Below are 21,652 nucleotides of genomic sequence, written 5' to 3'. Positions count from 1 at the left end.
CTCATTTTTATCACAAGTTTTGGTAAATAAAAAAAAAATAACCTTGCTAGTCTTTACTAGGTTAGAAACTCTTAAAAGAGAGGTTAAAGTAGGCAAAAGAAACAATCAAAGTGGTTTCTGCCTTCTACTGCAATTTTTCATCAATTATGCCTGGCGTGGGAACCTATTTACTTACTGGAACATGAGATCTAACAAAAATATGGAGAAGAGCGTTATCAATGTTTATTCATACTTTAGTTATTCAGTGATTTAAAAATTTTAACTCCACCCTGAACTTTTCATAATACTTTTGTCAAGTGAAGAATCATGAGGTTCATAAACTTGGAAACAAGAGCTTCCTTTCTCATAACTGGCGGCAGCCTTCAGGCTGGCCATCCCGCAGGTTGGGAAGCATAGCCTCTGGCAGAAACCAGGAGCAAGCACTTTGAGGGAGGGGTAAAGGGAACAGGAATTGATGTTGACTGGCTTGGCCATATACAACTTCAACAAGCTGTAGGAGGAGTCATGAATATTAATGAAAGGAGAAACATGCACATATAAGCTTCATGTCTCTTTCTGGACAGCATGTTAAAAAAAAATGGCAACATTAACATGACCTGAGGGTGGCATTTTTGACCCTCTGACATCAAAAGGTGAAGCAGAGGACACAAAACCCTCACTGCACATTGTCCTCAAGTGGGCCAAAACTTGTCTGGAGATGGCGGTCAGTTTCCAGAAAGGGATGCATTGTGAAATTAGTGAGTGGTCACACTGAAACTGCAAAGAGGTGGCTGCAAAGAGGGAGGGGGCGTCCAGTAGCAGCCTCAGGCTATTCGCTAAAGGCAATAAAGGAATAAGTTGTTGGTTCTTGTTTTCCAGAGCTGGTTTCTGCATCCTCCTTAGGAAAGAATTCTGGTTAAAGGTTAATAAGGAAGAGGCATACTGAGGTGTGTCTGACCTCCCATCCTGTCATGCTGGTACCTTAGTTTTGAAGGTTTCTCTGGGATCCCCTTGGCCAAGAGGAGTCTGTTCAGTCAGCTGTGGGGCTTAGGATTTTACTTTTATTTCCTACTCCCTTAAGTGCTAAAGCACTTTCAGGTTTATTATTCTATAATTTCCATAAATAAAGTCCTGTGATGAATAGAGAACACATTTTCATGATCTTTGGGGGTAAGAAAATAATTTGACAGAAAGGTGACCATGTTTAGAAAATCCATATGAAATATAAATCAGAAAATGATTTACATTATGAAAATATTCACCTTTAAGGTTCATTATTTAATACATGATGGGAAGGCTTATGAACAGAGAAAGCTAAGAATTTAAAGAATTGTCAAGTAATGATCAGAAATGAAGACAAACCATGTATGAAATCATAAAGTCAATGAGAAATTATTAGATTTATATTACTCAGCAATGTATATTTTATAAAGAGATTATCTGTAACATTTCCAGCTTTGTTGAAGATGCATATCCTGAAAATATCTAACGTTTAAAATGCCAACAATTCAAGAAAGGGTTACTTTCCAGGAGGGAAGCAGTTTGTTAAAATTATAAAAAGCATATTACTGTCAACAAATGACACCCTAAAAACATCACTGACAAAGAATTTAATATACATTAACACACAACACAAAATGCCAGTTTATAAACTACATATATTTTACTGCATTAAAGTCCCTCCAGAAATCTATTCATGCAATGATCTAACTGAAATAAATATGATGGATTAGTCTGTAATGGAATAAAAGGAATTAGAATAGTAATATAGTTCTCCGTGTAGATACACGGGGGACAGAATTTCCCAGATTATTGAAGCCTCTGGAGAAAAGCAAATAGTTTATATTCCTCATGACACTGAACTGAAGATATTGTTTATATACTATCAAAATAAAATATATTTGTTTTGATGCAGTGTTAAGTTTATATTAACTGTTATGTACTTTATGATTGGTGTGGTCTTACAGAGAACAGGATGTTTTAAGATTTTTTCTTGAACATGCAAAGTAAACCACAAAAAAGACAATCAAAACAGTTTCCTGTTCTTGGTCCCAAAGAGAAAATATGAGTGATGAGATGTGCCACTTAGAGACTGTGATTACAGTGTAGGCTCACACACAAAATGCATACAGAACACATTCTTATGCAGTATGAAAACTGTCTAAAATCCAATTATTTTACCAATATGCAGAAACTTACCTGATACATTATTTTTGATTAGTACTTTGTCTGTATTTTTTTTTTCTTTTTTTTGGAGATGGAGTCTCACTCTGTCGCTCGGGCTAGAGTGCAGTGGCACGATCTCAGCTTGCTGCAACCTCTACTTCCTGGGTTCAACCGATTCTCCTGCCTCAGACTCCAGAGTAGCTGGGATTACAGGTGCATGCCACCATACCCAGCTAATTTTGTATTTTTAGTAGAGACAGGGTTTCACCATGTTGGTCAGGCTGGTCTCGAACTCCTGGCCTCAAGTGATGTTCCCACCTCAGCCTCCCAAACAAAATGGGATTACAGGTGTGAGCCACCATGCCCAGCCAGTCTCTATTTCTTTTTAATGTACTGAAAAAAATAGTATCAAAACCAAGCACACTGTAAAGTTGCAGTAGAACTTTGAAATAGATGTCTACTCACACAAAAGGCTAAATTTATTTTGTAGTTTTCTTACAAGAGAATTAACATCCGACCTTGAAGTTTGAATTTTGTTACCCGGCTAATCAGGAGTATTTCATGAATTAGAATTGCTAATTACAAAGCTTTTTTTATTTGAGATGGAGTCTTGCTCTGTGGACCAGGCTAGCGTGCAGTGGCACAATATCGGCTCACTGCAATCTCCACTTCCCAGGTTCAAACGATTCTCCTGTCTCAGCCTCCTGAGGAGCTGGGATTACAGGCCTGGGTCACCATGCCTCGCTAATTTTTGTATTTTTAGAGGCGGGGTTTCACCACGTTGGCCAAGCTGGTCTTGAACTCCTGACCTCAGGTGATTCGCCACCTTGGCCTCCGAAAGTGCTGGGATTACAGACGTGAGCGACGGCATACAGCCCAAAGCTCTTTAAGTGTAACATTGAAGCCCAAAGCTCTTTAAGTGTAACACTGAAGAGCTAAAGTGTAACTTTCTTTAATGTACTGAAAACATTAGTACATTCTTTACATAGAGAATAGTTAAGAAAGTATAACCAGCACAGAATGTTAGCTGTAGTTAGCTACTGCAGTTCAAAGATCAGCAGGGTAGTAACTAGAGAAAGTTATATCCTTGGAGTTCAAACAATGGTCCAAAATAGGTTGTCTTGAAAAATGGGATGATGAAAAGACAATTCAACACATACTGATCTCACCTCCCTAAACTTTAACAGAGACTATTTGAACCAACTTTTAAAAAATAAGAATGTGATAGCACCTTGACTTGAGACCCCCATTAGTATTATAGTGTATAGTAGTTGACATATCCTAAAAGCCATGGATAATGAGGATGGCATGACTTAAATTACTCACAATTTCATTCAGGTTGAAAATCAGTTTGATGTTTAGCAAAATAATCTCTCTAAAGGGATGAATAATGCAAACCAATGAAGGTCATAGACACCTATGTATAGAGATAGATACTGCCATCATTCAAGCACTGTTCTTGGAAGAATTCAGCTAAATTAGTAATTATGGCACTTCTGGATTTCTGAAAAAATTTAATCTCTGGATTACTCTGGAAACACAGGTATAATTTCAAATTAGCTTTTCATTACTTTGCAAACTTAGTTTTTCATTAAGTTGAACACTTAAAAACTTGTACCATAAGTTTACTTCTGTTTAAAAGGAATGAGTATGGGAGTTTTATGCTCTATTTTGGACTCAGTCCAAATCTCAGTCTCAGGGATTAGTGTCTGTCTTGTCTGTAAAGACAATACATATTTTACTAAAAACAAACAAACAAAAAACAAAAACCACAACGTGAAATCTTAATGATATTAAAATATTTAAGAAAAGAGACTCTCACTTGAAATACACTGTGAATCTTGCCTACTGTTGCCTTTTTAAAAAACATTAGCACTTAAATAAATATATTCACTAATTAATAAAAACGTTCACAATAAAAATACATTCTATCCATTCACCTGATAACAAACATACACATATTCTGCTATAGTTGGAAGCAAATCAGAGTTTAAACATTATTCTTCCAGTTACTTCTGAAATGTATTAGTTTTATAGCAACATCGTCCCTTTTTAGTAAAAGTAAACCAAAATAGGTAATTTATATAAATTATATTTATAAAATATTGGTATATTTTCATGAATATAGGCTTTTCTCATTTTTTTGCTTAATAGAAAGTATAGTGTTTCAAAACGAAAGTAAAACACATAGCCCAAACCAAAACAAAAACATATGCAAAAACATTTTATTTATAACAGATCAACATTTTTGACATGAAAGGTAGCCACTTTCAGTTTCTCAGGAATGCCTAGAACCCAACAGTTTTCAGAAAGACTACTTGGTTCACAATTATTTCACTGTAGGTAAATGAAATAATTTCAGAATGAACTTTTTAAATGGCTTTGCCTATGGCAAATTGTTTTATAAACTTGAATGTATGGTAAGCTAGCTTTCCCAGGAAATGAATGTAATCCAACTATGTTCCAAATGTATTAAACCAGTTTATACAACAAATATGAGAATCACCTATATGCATCAACTGTGCTAAAACAAGAATTCTTTTTATCAAAATATTCATTTTTCAAAAAGGCCTCACATTAACCCCTCAAACCAATCACCCCCTTTCCATGTCCAGCACTCTTTTCTACTTCAAGTTGTGTGACTGTATAGACAACTGTCAAATTCCAGTGGAACTGTACACCGACTTAAGACTCTATGTAATATACATCAAACACAGGAAGTCACTGACTTTAAGGGACAAGGTGATAACTAACTAGTTATAATTTAGCCAATGTCTTTTTTTATTTTAGAGGGAAAAAAAGTAGCCCCGAAGTGTCCTTAACTTTTCAGTACTTCTCTGTAACACACAGAATGAAAAGGTACTCTCTAAAATTAAAATCATTAGAAAATATCTTAAATAAAATGTTTTACATAAATAAGTGTTAAATTTCAGATTCAAACTATATTTTCTTCTGTATCTCAATTTGGGAAAAATCTCACAATTATTAACTCTTCTCAGTTACATTTATTTTTGAGCATTTAAATCTATTACACACCAGTTTGTAAAATTCACCTTGGTTACATCTCCCCATGCCTGTGTGCTGTCTTTCCTCAGGTAAGTCCATTATATGCATCTAAGTGATGGGGAGGTTTAAATAGCACTTAAAAAATATTCATGAGAGTTCTGAAATGAAGGTTTCATCTTTAGCTATTTACTGTAGGATTTGTAATTCAAATCATCACAGCATCCTAAAGAAATACTGTGTGAATGGAATGCACACAATTCCTACAGAACACACAAACTGATGTCCAAAAGGCACAGAGTAATGCTGGTGGCTCTTTCTAGTCAGTTAAGAAACAATAAAAAGTCTGCATTATTCTTTCATAATTTAAATACTTAAGTAATCTCCACTTTATTATTTTATAACAATGACTTCAAATTTACATTAAGTACCATTGTAATAGCTTAGTGTATAATACAGATATTTGCGAATATCCCATCCAAAAATTAAAAAAAACTTCCTCACTATATATATATTTATATAAAAATTATTCTGAAAGACAAGAACATAGACAAGGGACTTGGTACAGACCATCAACTCAATTTTCTATCACCACAGTTGTAACTCCAAAATCAACAAATATACAGCAGTAATTAAAAGCAGTGCAAATATCTTTGGAGGTTAGGATATAATTATAATGCAAGAACATAAAACTGAGGAAATAAAAAAGGCAAGTACTTCAAGTACAAGGAACCAGTCGGCTTGAGGTCCATCTTAGTGTTTACTGGGGGCTTCCTTCCTGCTTCTACTTCTTTCTCTGAAACACATTGGCCAACATGGCACCTGATGTTGTCAACTGGCCCATTTTGTTCAAAAACTTGGTCTTTGTATCTTCACTCACTAAGCTTGCAGCAATTGACATTGAGCTAGGAAAGAAAATTTAAAATTCATGTAAAGCAACATAAAAAAATAACAATTTTTCATTTCTTTAGCAGCGTATCATTAACGAACACACTCTGAATTGGCGTCACAAAAGGGAAACTTATATTTATGAAGGGTAGTTTGTATACGCCATCCTAGGTTAGGAGCTTTCACGTTTATTATCTATAGTAGAGGAAGCAGTACGTGTAGTGGTTAGGAACAAGTCTGGGACTGAACTGAATCTTGGCTCTGTTTACCAGCTTGGGTAAATTATTTAAACTTATCTGTAAAACGAGGAGGATTCTAGTATCAGCCTTCTAGGGTTATTATGATTATATTAATACAACTGTAAAGTGCTCAGTATAGTGCTAGGCACATAATAGCATGATGTAATTGTTAGTAGTTATTCTTTATCACTTCATTTAATTCTTACAGCAATCCTGGAAGATAAATATTATCAGTATTTTCACAAATGAGTAAATCAAATTGCAATGAGGTTTTGTGCTGTGCTGATGATAATCCTATGGTATATTCCTTTTTAGGGGGATATTCCTTTTTTGGGGGGTGTCCTGAATTGCCAGTTGCATTGATTTCAATCAACAGTTTCAAATCCATTTCTTCTTTTTCACCAACCTACTGTGTAGGGAATAAACACAATCTAAATGACCACTAAAGATTGCTAATTTATCATAGTACTGAACAGAAACAGAATAATGACCAAGCACAATTTTTCAATGATCTGACAACTGTCCTGTAATAGACTTGGAATCCAGTTTATTGCCTTGTGGCTTTGGCCAAGATGGTTTAGATCTCTCTGACTCAGTTTCCTCATCTGTAAAACACAGCTTGTGATTTCTGTTGTAAAGTATTCTGAGGATTAAGTAAGATAATGTGTTTGAACATGTCAAAGACAACATGTGGCAAGCTGAAGGTGCTCAACATGTCTGTTGAATCTACTGCATGAGGTGTGTCCTGCCACAGAGGACACCTGGGTCTATGTAGTCTATAAGGGTGTGCACTGTGAATTACTCAAGTTAAAAACCAAACTACAACTCCCACTTTGAAAATATTCTTCACATTGCTCTTCTGACAGTACACCAATGGGTTCTCTTTCCTGCTGCTTCTCTTCCCACAAAGTAATCTTCCCTAAGGTTTGGTATTTGGCTCTTGATTCTTCAATTACAAAACTTACTCTCAAAGTTTCAAATTGAATTGCATCCCTTTTCCTGAGGGTCAGTCCCACATTACTATTATTTGCTAGATAAAGCCAACATCTCAAGCTTTTGTTCACACCCTAACTTTAGAAATAACTCCCCATTTTAATTCCCCCCCCCTTTTGCCAGTGGTTCTACTATTTTCCTCTGTTTCTAACAGTGAATTTAATAGCTCCTTCTACTTCTATTTCAAACCAAACACGAGTCCTGTGACCTTATTCTTTGAAGCATCTCCTCTACTGTTTCTTTTTACTTTCATGGCTAACACTTCACAACTCAGTGATTCCAACAGTCTTCTATCTTTAATAATCAGATTAACTTCTATAAGTCACTCCTTGATATCACAACTTAGCTCAAAAATCTTTAATGCTTACATACCACCTACAAGATGGAATGTGCTTCGCATTCAAGAAATGTAGCAGTCTATTTCTTGTTTTTCCATACCCCTGTCACTGACTATCTCTTTGACCCCCTGCAGTCAGGTTTGTCCAGCCTATTGTTCAATCACTCTCAAATCTTTCTATCCATTGCCTACCCATCTTTCAAAGCCCAGCTGAAGTCCTATGGTGCCTTTCCTTAACATTCTAGCTTTTCAGTGCTCTTCCTTTTTAGAAAACTCAGTGTAAGTCAAAAGATAAGTATGATTTAAATTTACATCTAGAAAAAGGGGATGTATGGGTCAGACCATAGTTGAGATATCAAGTTTTAATAATATTCTAAGAGGAGGCCAACCATGATGTTAAGGAGTCTGGAAACTTTAAGAGGTAAAAATGAAAGGAATGAAGAATATTTGGTCTGGAGAAGATTTAGGTGACGTAACTGATATCTGTATATGTCATACGTGATAAATTGGATATAAATATATATCTGCAGGGGTGTATATATCTACATAGGTCTACTGATACATATCATAGTCACTTGGAAAACTTTTGAAAATGCAGATGCCTGGGCCTAATCCAGTACTTCTGATTCTTTCCATTTGAGGTAGGAGGCCCAGGTCTATATTACAAAGCTTTTCAGATAAAAAGAAAAAAAAAAAAAAAAATCATTGCATTACAGCAATTCCGCCCCCACCCTAAGACAGAGTAAATTTTTATCAGTTTTATAAAGGGGTTTGTAACACTCTCCCACCCTCCTACCAGATGATAAAGACTTGTTTTAGAGGGCATAGGAATTTTGGAAAGGGAGATTTAATCCAGGAAAAGATACATTTTAAAAGAGTTATTAAAATGAAATGGGATGCCTTGCAATGTGTATCTTCACTGCAAGTTTTCAAGCAAATCTCAGATCTTTTCTTTGCAAGTAATATCCCTATCTTCTTTAAAACTATTTATGGCCTATATTATTTCTCTCTTTTCTTCTCTTTAAAATCTCCACTTGGGCCAGCCTTGGCGGCTCACACCTGTAATTCCAGCACTTTGGGAGGTCAAGACGGGTAGATCACCTGAGGTCAAGAGTTTGAGACCAGACTGGCCAACATGGTGAAACCCCCTCTCTAGTAAAATACAATAATTAGCCGGGCATGATGGTGCACGCCTGTAATCCCAGCTACTCGGAAGGCTGAGGCAGAAGAACTGCTTGAACCTGGGAGGCGGAGGTTGCAGTGAGCCGAGATGGTGCCACTGCACTCTAGCCTGGGAGACACAGTGAGACTCTATCTTGAAAAAAACAAAAACAAAAAAAACAAAACAACCCCCCCACAAAACAAAAACAAAAATAAAATCTCCACTTGATTTCTAACACTATTCTGGTTTGCCTTCTATTTCTCAGTTAAGTTCTTCCATATGCATCTGAAATGTTGGTCTCTAATTCCATGACTGTTCACCTTCTCCCTATCAGAGTCCCCTTTTCAAATGATATCATTTATCTACCACTGCTCCAACGGTAAGCCTTTAATTACCACCCATGTGCTGCTAATGGTTCTCAGATCTCAGTGAACTGCCTATAAAACACTCTACCTGTGCCTCAGATTTGAAATATTCCTCTTCAGAATAGTTCTTCCTATAGTTCCATTTTGTTGTATTTTATCATCATCTGTTTAAATGTTCAGATCAGAAATGTAGGAATATTTTGATTCTGTTCTCCTTCACTCTTAATCAGCTGCCAAGTTAAACTGAGTTCCCATCCGAAATATGGGTCTCAAATCCATCTTCTCATATTCACTGCCATACACTGGCATTATAACATGGTGGTTAAAACTGCAGTCTCAAGGACCGCAATGCCTGGGTTCTGGTTCCTCCACTTAGTAGCTAGGTGGCCTCTGAGCAACTTATCTATCTCTCTGCCATCTGTAAAATGAGAATAGTAAACGTATCTACTTTGTAGGGTTAGTATGACTATTATTAGCAAATATATGAAAAATGCTTTGAATGGTATCTGGTTCATAAGCATTACTTATTGTTACCTTCCCATCCAAGCCCACACTTCATCTCATCATGGATTCCTATAATAGCTTTCTAATCTGTTCCACCGACTTCTCTATTCCCTAGAGTCTGGTTCCTAAAGCAGTGATTCTCAAGGTGTGGTTCCAAGACCTGCAGCATTAGCACCACCTGGGAACTTGTTATCAATATAAATTCTCAGACTCCACTCAGATCTTCTGAATCAAAAACTCTGGGGATAGTACTCAGCAATTTCCAGGTGATTCTGATGGACACTGACGCTTGATAACCAAAGTTCCTAAGTGTTGGCTACAGGTAGCAGGCCAAATCCAGCCTGCTGTTTTTATAAATAAAGTTTTACTGAAACCCAGCCATGCGCATTTATTTACATATTGCCAAAGGCTGCTTTCCTGCTACAATAGTACAGACCAGCTCAGTAGCTGTGACAGAGATTGTATGGTCTCCAAAGTTTAAAATAGTATTTACTATCTCTACAAAAAATTTGCCACCACCTGACCTATAACACAAAGCCCAAATCTCCCAGTGTGGCACACAGAATTCTTTACTGTTTGGTGCCTCCTACCTTTATATACTTCTCTCTACCATTCTCCCACATGTACTCAGCACTCTAGCTTTACTTACAGTTCCCAAACACGCTTTTCTGTAACTTTGGTCATTTTGCACAGTGCTGATTTTTCCGCATGTAATCCTCTTTTGCTCTTCCTTTTTTCCTCCCTAGTCAGTCATTCATATCTGAAGACTCCTGTATTCCTTTTTCCGCGGAACCATTTGCAGGCATTGTTTTAGTGCTTATCTTTATTTTTAACTGCTTCTTTTTCCCACTGTCAGCTGTGAATACCCCGAGGGAAGAGATTATGACTTGCTCAAGCTCATCTTTGTGAACAGCCCATGGTAAGCGCTCTGAATTTTACTTACCGCTGAATGAATATGAGAAGGGTACCAAAATAGTTATGCATACATTTTCTGCCTGCAGATCAGTGCTTTTCAAACTTTTCTGACACAGATCCATAGTGCCACATTTTATGTGATGACTTGTAGTACTTACACAGGTAACTAATGTTTCATAAGAAAGACTCATCCTTACCACTTGGGATGTACTCTCTATTTGATTCTATTTCTTAGGATGAAATACCTATCACAACCAATTGAATTAATTAAGCCACGTACTAACGTCATGATCTGCAGGTTGAAAAATACTGCTTTTAACCACAGGCTCTTTGAAGGTGAAATCCACGTATGCATCATCTTTGTATTCCCCATAGCAAAAGGCAGTGCTCTTCACGGATACAGATATCTTTATCTGCACCCACTCTCGCTTTTCCTTCCATCTGAGAAGCAATTCCTTTTAGTGCTTCAAGTAAAAGGCTTTCCTCTTGTGCTTTTGATCTATGATAGACTTCAGAGGAGGGGTGGGGCCAAGGAAGGCTTCCCTGAAGAGGCAACATCTAAGCTCTGTCCTGAAGGATGAATAGGAACTAGCCAGGCAGAGTAAGAATACTCCCGGCAGACGGAATCACATGTGTAAAAACCTGAGAAGAACAGAAGCTTGCCCTGAATCTGATTAAGTCTCTAGACCTAGACCCAGCTACCAAATGTACAAGAAATAGAGAAGAACATGTTAAAAGATAGAAGAGAAATGCAATCAGCAAAATTCAGAGTGTGGGAAACTCTATAGGACAAATGACTCAGTGTCTTCGATAAGTAAACTGTATGGAGAAAAAAGGAATAGAAAGGTAACATTCTGTCTATGGACTGAAGGAGACTTAATATAGCAACCAACTGCAACGTATAGAACTCATTTGGATCCTGACTCAAAGAAACAAACTGTAAGGAAAGACAAACAACAAATCACTGACATTTATCAAACAAGGAGAAATTTGAACAAAGGCCAGATAGTTGATGATACTAAGTTGTTATTGTTATGTTGGTGTGATAATGATACTGTGTTTATGTTTTTTAAAATAATACTTATGTTTAAAAGATACATATCAGAGAATGGGAGGGAGAAGTAGGTGGCCTATGGATGAAACTGAAGCTGGGTTACAGTTATAATATGTATAGAAATTCATTATATTTTCAGTTTATTTTTGTGTTTGTTAGAAAAACTTGTAAAAAACCTCTATAAAAAACCACCAATAATATAGAAGATGCGAATGTGTCTATTGTTTTAATCCTCCGTGGCTAAAATGGTTATATATGGAGAAGACTGCTTCCAATCTAAGAGTCTTTCTAAAGTAAGGGTTCTAACACATCAAAGACGTATGTGTGTTGCGCATGGGGAATAGGGAGGAGCGCATGCGTGAGTGTGTGTGTGTTTCTAGACCGATAGGATGAAACACTTATTCCTGGTAGTTAGCCTTAAAGAAAATACTTTTCAGCTTTTTATGTCTAACAGAGTCCACTTAAGATGCTCAAGGTTACCTCAGTAAGAGTACATACAGTCCATTTGTAAATAACTCCCACTCCTGAAACTCCAATGTTATACTCTTTCACACCTATGCTTGTATTGTAATCTTACTGAATCCTTGGATTCCAATTAGTTTGATTAGAAGCATGTGACTAGAACATTCCCAAGCTTATAGTCCTTTATGCAGTATGTTGTTTATCTTACAAGTCCTGTCACAAGTTTCTAGACATTATTTTGACCAGTGAGTGAACAACCCAGCTACATATCAGAATTTTGTTGGAAGCTTTTAAATGTCCCTAGGCTGACTGAGAATATTGAGAGAAGGCACAGGGCATGGGATGGAGACCTGAATTTTAAATTCCCCAGATAATTCTGATGAGATGGTTTATGGACCAGGATTTGAGAACCAGTGACTTAAATCATTTTCTTGTCTTCCAAACGAATGACTGTAACATAACACAAAATGACACATTATACTGATTGATAGCAAATTTAGATAGAAAAATTAAGGTTAACATGTAGCCTTAAAAAAAGAATTAATGTCTTACCCTTGAGGCTCTTGGACGGTCTTGTTTTCAACTTTCTGTTCACATTCTTTTATCATGGAACTTAAAATAACCTGATTAAAAAAATTTACTTTAGTGAAATACAGTTTACATAGTAAAATACTATGGTTTAATCCAATGTTTTAATTTTTAATATTCCTATAAGCTAATATGTTAATTAAAAATTTAGTTTTGGCAGTTACTTTGTTAAAGGAATTCATATGAGATTGCTAGACTAGGTACAGAAGTAGCTTTAAAAAAATCTCAATCATATAACAATAATTTATTTTGATTTTCACTAGTCTTCTTTCTAAATGTTTTCTATTCTCCCTTAGCTTACCCACCATCTTCTAATGTTAAAAGTAAAATTTATATACATCTATATATTTAACATACACACACACTATGGTCACACACATATTTTCCCAGTAAAAGCTGTCCTGTTCTACGTCCCTTTGCTTTCTCCAGGTTGCAAAAAGCAAGATCCCTTATTTTAATGTCTAGAGCTGAGACTAGGTACAGCTCCATGGCTACTAAAATATAATGAGGGATATGCTGGGTGTGTAAAAGTTAACACCATTCCTGCAGGGAAACTGAGTGAGTGATAGAAAGGTTAGAGAGATCTAAACTGCTGCTCTGATATCTGGCAACCACACCAGAAAATGAATGGCTCTTCTGAATATTCTTGGCCCAGGTTTGGGCATGGAGGTCACTAAAAAAATATTTATTGTCTACCTACTACGGGCTAGGCACCTTTTTAGACAGGGGGGATAGAGCAAATAAAACAGACAATATTCCCTACTCGTGGAGCTTATGTTCTAGTAAGAGAGATAGATACACAAAAAGCAGGTAAATTATGTAGTATATTAGACAGTGATAAGGGTTTAAAAAAAAATATTGAGTAAGATAAGGGGTACTAGGAAGGCCAAAGCAGAGAATGGTACAATTCTCATGGAAGTGTTCAGGGTAGGCTTCAAGGAGATGTTAATGTTTAAGTAAAAACATGAAGGAGACGGAGGAATAAGTGCTGCAGACACTAGGAAGAGGCTGCTCAAAGGCTGTGAAGTGGGAGAAGACCTGCCATATCCTAAGGAAAGAGGCCCGAGTTGGTGCAGGGTGAGCAAGGGAGAGAGGATAGAAGATGAAGTCTTAGATGTACTAGAAGACAGGGCTGGATCCTATAGTGCCTTGAGATTATGATAAGGACTTTGGGGATTATTCTAAGAGAACGAAACTTTTACCATGCATCATGTGGGAAATTCTAGATTACCCTTTTTTGAATGTATTCTCTGCTTCCCCACTCTCTTGTCTCATAGGTTATAGCATTTGTTTGTTTGGCTAGTTTTTTGCTTTTTGGTTTTTAAGGGGAATTTTTGTATTTTTCTTTATCCTCCTCGCATTGTCTCTGTTTCCTCCAGCACCCTCCTTCTTTCTTCTATATTTTCATCTCTATCTTTGGTATTCTAGGCTTTTCTAAATGATTGGTAATCTTGGGATGTCTACTAATGACTGGCGCACCAAAATGTGGATTAGAATCTCTTTATGCATGGGTAAACTTCACTTTAAGTTAAATCTGGCACCAAACTAACTTTCTGTTGATCTGTTTTCCCCTGTAGGCATAAACCTGTCAGCCAGCATTTGAAGGGTAATGAGGTGTCCCATCATTAACTAGCTGTCACTTATTTTCCCTCTTTTCAGTACGGTTTTCAGCTATGCCTGATATCTCAAGTCTACAGAGTAAAGCTCCAGTCTCCCTTCAAGGTTGGCAAGGGAATCTGGGAATCTGATCCTTTTAAAGTCTTTAAATTATTCCTCTTATTCAGTCCCACCATACCCTAACAGAGGTAGGGCAATTTGTGGTGAAACAGGCTTGCTTCTTATTTGTTCTGTCCTATAGACTTAGATTTAGCATTTATCTTGGAAGCAAGGATCCTCAACAAAATACCAGCAAACTTAATCCAGCTACATATAAAAGGAATTATACAACATAACCAAGTGGGATTTATCCCAGGAACGCAAGGTTGGTTTAGTACTCTGAGATAAATTAATGTAACACACTGTATCAATAGAAGAAAAAACAACCTCATGATCATCTCAATTGATGCAGAAAAAAACATTTGATAATATCTAACATCCCTTATTATAAAAACATTCAAAAACTAGGAATAGAAGGAAACTTCCCCAACCTGATAAAGGGCATCTAAGAAAAATACAAATAAAAACTGAAAAGAACTAAAAGGGGAAGTAGACAATTCCCAATCATAACCTTTTTTTTTTTGAGACGGAGTTCGCTCTTGTTGCCCAGGCTGGAGTGCAATGGCACGATCATAGCTCATTGCAACCTCTGCCTCCTGGGTTCAAACGATTCTTCTGCCTCAGCCTCCCAAGTAGCTGGAATTACAGGCATGCACCACCACGCTAATTTTGTATTTTTAGTAGAGATGGGGTTTCTCCATGTTGGTCAGACTGGTCGTGAACTCCTGACCTCAGGTGATCTGCCTGCCTCGGCCTCCCAAAGTACTGGGATTACAGGCATGGGCCACCACGCCTGGCTGCCAGTCTTAACTTTTAACGTGTCTTTCAACAGCTGATGAAATAAGCAGGTCACAAAAAAACTGATATGAAGATAGAATTGAACCATAAAATTAACTAACCTTATTTTATTGAAATATATAAAACAGTATACCTAATAAAGACAGAATGTATATTCTTTTCAAATGCCACACTGATCGTATTCTGGGTCATTAGGATAACTTTAACAAATTTCAAAGGACTGAAATCAGACTGTTCTCTGACTGTAGTTAAGTTAGAAATCAGTAACAAAAATATCACTAGATAATTCCCATTGCCCCCCAATTAAACAAACCCCATGGGTCAGTAATGAAATACTGGAAATAAAACTGTAATTTGAACTAAATGATAATAAAGATAAAATATAGCAAATGCAAGGGATACAGCTAAAACAATACTTAAAACCTTAAATTAATAGCCGAGCATGGTGGTTCAAGCCTGTAATCCCAGCACTGTGGGAGGCCAAGGTAGGTGGATCACTTGAACCCAGGAGTTTGAGACCAGCCTGGACAGCATGGCAAAACCCTGTTCCTACTAAAAATACAAAAAATTAGCTGGGCATGGTGGTGCATCCCTGTAGTCCCAGCTACTCGGGAGGCTGAGGTGGGGGGAATCACTGGGAGGTAGAGGTTGCAGTGAGCCAAGATAGCACCCTGCACTCCAGCATGGGTGACAGTGAAACCCTGTCTCAAAAAAACAAACAAAAAACCAAAATCCTTAATATATCAGAAAAGAAGAAAAGTTTAAAAATAACCTAAACTTCCTCCTCAAGAAGTTAGAAAAATAGAAAAACAAACCTAAACAAAATAAAAGGAAATAAAGATGAAAACAGATATAAGTAAAATAGAAAAAAAGCAGCAGGAAAAATCAACACAGCTGAAAGTGCAATATTTGAGATTAATGAAACTGATAAATCCCTATTCAAAACTAACTTTAAAATAAATAAAGAAAAACAAAACAAAACAAAAAAACCAGGCTGGGGATGGTGGCTCATGCCTGTAGTCCCAGTGTGTTGAAAGAAGATCTAAATAAATATAAGATATAGCATGTTCTATATAGCAAGACTCAATCATAGAGAAGACTCCCCAAATTAATTTACAGAGTCAATTCAATTTCAATCAGAATCTAAATAAGATCCTTCTTGGAACCTGTCAATATAATACTAAACTTTACACGAGGAAGGTAAGGGTCATGAACAGTCAAAACATTTCTAAAAAAGGACAGGATGCTGGACTTGTCCTACTGGATTTCTGGACTTTTAAACAAGACAAATGTAATGAAGACAGCATATCGCTTTTATGATAATTGACAAAGAAACCAGTGAGAAAGAATGTTCCCCAATAACAGGCACGTACATACATTGGAACTTCATATATGACAGAGGCAGCATTGCCAATCAGTGAAAAAAGGATGAACTGTTCAACAAATAATACTGAAATAACATATTGTCCATATAGGAAAAAAAAAAATAATTGGAATACTAGCTCACATCATACATAAAAACCAATTCTAGTAAAATTAATGATTTTATTATATAAAGTCAATTTAAAAAAATTTCAGAAGTATAGGAAATAACGTCTTTTAGAAATGATCAATAAATCTGACTATTAAAAAATTAAGAATCAGTGTTCGAAGATGCCAAAGATATGAAAAGACATATAAATTGGAAACAGATATTCATAAAACATAAAATTGACCAAGTATTTGGTGTATTCCAGATACATAATGAACTTCTAAAAAATAACGGTTAAAAAGACAGCCTAAATGAAAAATAGGCAAAAAACCTAGACTTTAATAGAAGAACACAACTCATCAATAAGCATACCAAAGAATGCTCAAACTTGACAGTAATTAGAGAAATGCAAATCAGAAACATAATGGTAATTTTATATCCACCAAATTAGAAAGTTTAACAATACCAAGTGTTGGCAAACATAAGAACTAAAAGGGTACTCCCATACACTGCCTATAGGGGTATAAATTGTTAGCATTTTGGAAAACAATTTAGCATTAGCAGGCAAAACTGAATATGTGTACACTGTACAACTTGTTGATTCTATTCCTAGTTTGTATCTCACAGACAAACTTTTGCACATGTGCATCATAAGATGCTTATAATTCTGTTTATAATAACAAAATACTGGAAATATCACCTATTTTCCCAGAAAGGAGAATGGATAAACTATGGCATAATCATACAAAGGAATACTATTCAGTAAGGACAATAAAATAACTACTTTTACAAATATCAATAAGAATGAAACTTATAAACAAAATGAGTGAAAAAAGCAAATCATATAAGAATACATACAGGAGATTCCATATATACAGGATAGGAGAAATATGCAAAATTAAACAATATGTTGTTTAGGGATAAATAAATATGTGGTAAAACAATAAGAAAAACAAAGTATGATAAATATAAAATTCTGGGCAAGTGTTAAACTTGGAGGAGCACAGGAGAGGGACATGATTAGGGAGGGGCTTATATGGAACTTTTAAGATACTGGTAATTTTCTATTAAGCTAGGTAGTAATTACATGGGTGTTAGTTTAATTATTATTATTTTAAAAATTTTTCCCTTTTTCCCCCTCATCAACTTTGTGACAGTATAATTGTTTTTTAAACAAGACTGATAGTCATAGTCTTCTGTGCCAACTTGGCTAGGATATAATACCCAGTTATTTAATCAGTGACCCAGGCATTGCTATGAAGGTACTTTGTAGATGTGCTGAACATCTACAATAAATTAATTTTAAGTAAAGGAGATTATTGCCCTAAAAAATATGGGTAGGCCTCATCCAAGCAGTTGAAGGCTTTATGAGCGAAAAGTGAGGTTTCCTGAAGAAGGAATCTGCCTCAAATACTGCTTATCAGCCTGCCCTCCATATTTTGGACTGAAGCCTGCAACATCAATTCCTCCCTAAGTGTTCTGCCTTATGGTCTCTCCTACATATTTTGGACTTGCCAACCCCCTCAACTGCATAAGCCAATTCCTTAAAATAAATCTCTTAATATATCGTTTTGGTTTTGCTTCTCTGGAGAACGTTGACTAATACAAACACATATGTAATATAGCCTTTGAATGTATATCCTACACTTTACATTATGCAATGGTATTCTTCTGACAGAAGGAAGAGAACAGGCAAAGGCATGGAAGCAAAAGATGATGTTATGTGGTGGAGATGAATTAGTTTGGCATGGGTGGGGCAGAGTGTGTGATGGAGGAGAAAGGGAGAGGGATGAAACCATCAAGATGAACAGGTGTCAGATGATAAAAGGCCTTGTATGTAAGAAACTTGTAAAAGGTTTTTAACAGGAGAATAACATGAAGAGATTTATACTTTAGAAAAAGTACTTTGGCTGTAGTGAGAAACAATAGTAGAGAGCTAAGATTGGAGAAAAATTAGGATATTCTACAAAATGGTTTCAATGAGGTAACAATAAAGGATTCAACTAACAGGGTGGCACAGGTATAAAGAAAGGGAAGAGATTAGAAAGATATTATGAAATTAAAGAACTAATTGGACATATTCCATGTTAACCATCAGGTATATGATTTGGGGAGAAAGCCGTATGGCATTAGCCAAAGTGGGAGACGGAGAGTAATTCTGGTTGAGGGGATTGGCCATGCTGAATTTTACAAGATGCGTGTAGGACATGCAGGTGGAACAGACAGGTAGCAGTGAGCCATGAAGTTCTATGGCTCCAGCATGGGGTTAGAGCAGAAGATGAAATCTGTCTGATAGTAACATATAGTAGAGGCAAGTTAGATGATGAGTATGGATGAACTTGTTCATGGAGAGTAATTCTAATGAATGAAAAGGTGAGGTAAGAAAGGAGGGGAGATTGGGAAGAACTGACGAGAGAAGTAAGAAAAAAACAGGAATAGAATGGAGTCCCAGGAGCCACAAGAGTTTTGAATTAGAAAATGCTGCAGAGAGACCTGAAGCTATAACAACAACAAAAAAGTCCTGTCAGGGTGGCAGCTTGGTCACGAGTGACCTTAAAGATGGCAGTTTCAATGGATTAGTGTGATGCAGGGAATATGATGTACCAACAGACACTGTAAAAGTTGAGAGAGTAAATGTGGACGATCAGGAAGAATATGAGACTTGGAGAGGGATGAAAGGAAGTTTTTGCTATTTAGGAGTGCAGAGTCAAACATCGTAAAAGGAAAAGCTGATGGAAAAATAGGTTGAAGACACTGAATAGAAAATAAATGATAAACAAGGATTTGGAGGAAACGAGGGGAAACAGGAGACAAATAGAATGAAATAAAATAGTTATGAGGAAATGAAGACAGAAAATAGAAACTGCATCTAAGAAAGTTGATGGTCAGAGATAACTAACATTTTATAGTTAAAAATTTTCACATACATTATCTTATTAAAGTCTCATTATATTAAGTGAAGGAGAGTGTATCATCCCTACTTTAGACAATTAAAGAGAGGCTCAAAGATGTGAAAGGAGTTGTTGAAGATATCACATCTAGTAAACAAATTGATAAAATGACATTGAGCTAGATTTAAAAAAATTAAGTATAGCATATGATAAGCCTCACATAGAGAAGAATACAAGTCTGTATATGAGGTATTAAAATATGAATATGGCACTGCTAATCACAGTGGCTCACCTCATGCTCTGGAGAGAGATGTTCCATGTCAGTCCGTAAACATCTGAGACCAGGTAAAAAGTGATTAACCATTAAGTCCTCTGAAATGACTTGGGACAAGGTAGTTAAGGGAATTAAATGAAACCAAACTGGTATGTCCAACAGAACAACCGAGTTACTACCATATAAAAGAGAAGCCTTCTTAGATGATGCCTATGGCATGGTGATCACTGAGGGTAAACAGGCTCCCCTCAAGCATGAATCCTCATTTGCAGAGTGTTATTTCGGAGTCAATTATGTTTATTCACACAAATCTATTTATGTCAGTGGTATTCATCATTTAAATTACAGAATGTCATGGAAATGTATAAAATGAGCATAACAATTAAATCATGTAACCCAATCAGATGTTTCAATGAATATGAAAAAAGTATAAAAAGTAAGTTTTCCGGCCGGGCGTGGTGGCTCACGCCTGTAATCCCAGCACTTTGGGAGGCTGAGGCGGGTGGATCACGAGGTCAGGAGATCGAGACCATCCTGGCTAACACGGTGAAACCCTGTCTCTACCGAAAATACAAAAAATTAGCTGGGCAGGGTGGTGGGCGCTTGTAGTCCCAGCTACTCGGGAGGCTGAGGCAGGAGAATGGTGTGAACCAGGGAGGCGGAGCTTGCAGTGAGCCGAGATCACGCCACTGTACTCCAGCCTGGGCGACAGAGCGAGACTCCGTCTCAAAAAAACCAAAACAAAACAAAACAAAAAAAACAAAAAGTAAGTTTTCCATGACAACTAAGTTGAAAGTTTTGGGAAAAACTGATAAATGCAAATTGCTTAAAACATTGCTGTTTAACTATTAGGTATAAGACAATTGTAAAAGATTGAGAAAAATATAAAAATCTAGAAAAACTCTATAGTGCATAACAGAAATATTTCTGGATCCTCTTTAAAGAACTTTAACCTGAAAATCATAGACCATTGCATTACAGATATGATTTACCTGAGAAAGAAGATGTTTAACTATAATTCACAAAAAAGAGATGACTACATCAAAAGACTAGTAAAAGAAAATAACATATATACATTTTAAGTTAAAGTAAGTTAAAGTAGATAACATTTTCCTGATTTCTTGCTTTAGCCATCCTGTTAAACTGACCTACTATGGGTCCTTTAGCCATCCTGTTAAACTGACCCTACTATGGGTCCTGATTGAGTTGGGTAACAGAGCTTTTGCGGTAATAAGAGCATTTGTTAAGTTTAGGATTACTTGTAGTTCTTAAGTCATCTTTGAGTTTTAGTTGATTATCTTGACATTAAAAGGTATCAGGAAAGCAGATGCATTTCTCCAGAAAACAATTCATCTTGTTCATTCATGTCAATTCTGATACATTCTCCCTTTATTCTAGTTGTTAGCCTGTAAAACTAGCTCCTATTTAATATCACACCACAAAAATGCCAGTAAATGAGTTTCCTTATAAAGATAATTTATTATTATTATTTTTTGAGACAGAGTTTTTTGCTCTTGTCACCCAGGCTGGAGTGCAGTGGCACGATCTAGGCTCACTGCAACCTCCGCCTCCTGGATTCAAGCGATTCTCCTGCCTCAGCCTCCCGAGTAGCTGGGATTATAGGTGTGCGGCACCACACCCAGCTAATTTTTTGTAGTTTTAGTAGAGACCGGGTTTCACCATGATGGGCAGGCTGGTCTTGAACTCCTGACCTCAGATGATCTGCCCACCTTGGCCTCCCAAAGTGCTGGGATTACAGGCGTGAGCCACCGTGCCTGGCCATAAAGATGATTAAAATAGATGATTTAAATGAGTTCCCTTATAAAGATGACTTAGTTGAAAAAATG

General features: G+C 36.5%; 1 protein-coding gene across 6 annotated transcripts in view; it reads right to left on the bottom strand.

Annotated features, from left to right (window-relative positions):
- Nucleotides 1-4,348: 4,348 nt before the first annotated feature.
- Nucleotides 4,349-21,652, bottom strand: part of RELCH (RAB11 binding and LisH domain, coiled-coil and HEAT repeat containing) — a 120,606-nt gene continuing 103,302 nt past the window's right edge. For 3 of the 6 annotated variants that reach the window (XM_010388809.2, XM_010388812.2, XM_030925829.1), the window contains 3 exons: nt 19,824-19,912; nt 12,620-12,690; nt 4,357-6,053 (listed from right to left, as the gene is read on the bottom strand). In XM_010388809.2, coding sequence (XP_010387111.1) covers nt 5,933-6,053; nt 12,620-12,690; nt 19,824-19,912 — 281 coding nt within the window. In that variant the 3' untranslated portion in view covers nt 4,357-5,932. Of the gene's footprint in view, nt 6,054-12,619; nt 12,691-19,823; nt 19,913-21,652 lie in introns of all 6 variants that reach the window. The other 3 variants (XR_750672.2, XM_010388810.2, XM_010388811.2) reach the window with 3 other exon arrangements.

The sequence above is a fragment of the Rhinopithecus roxellana genome, chromosome 21, assembly GCF_007565055.1.
Source record: "Rhinopithecus roxellana isolate Shanxi Qingling chromosome 21, ASM756505v1, whole genome shotgun sequence".
Lineage (NCBI taxonomy): Eukaryota > Metazoa > Chordata > Mammalia > Primates > Cercopithecidae > Rhinopithecus > Rhinopithecus roxellana.
This window is presented reverse-complemented; position numbering and strand designations above follow the sequence as displayed.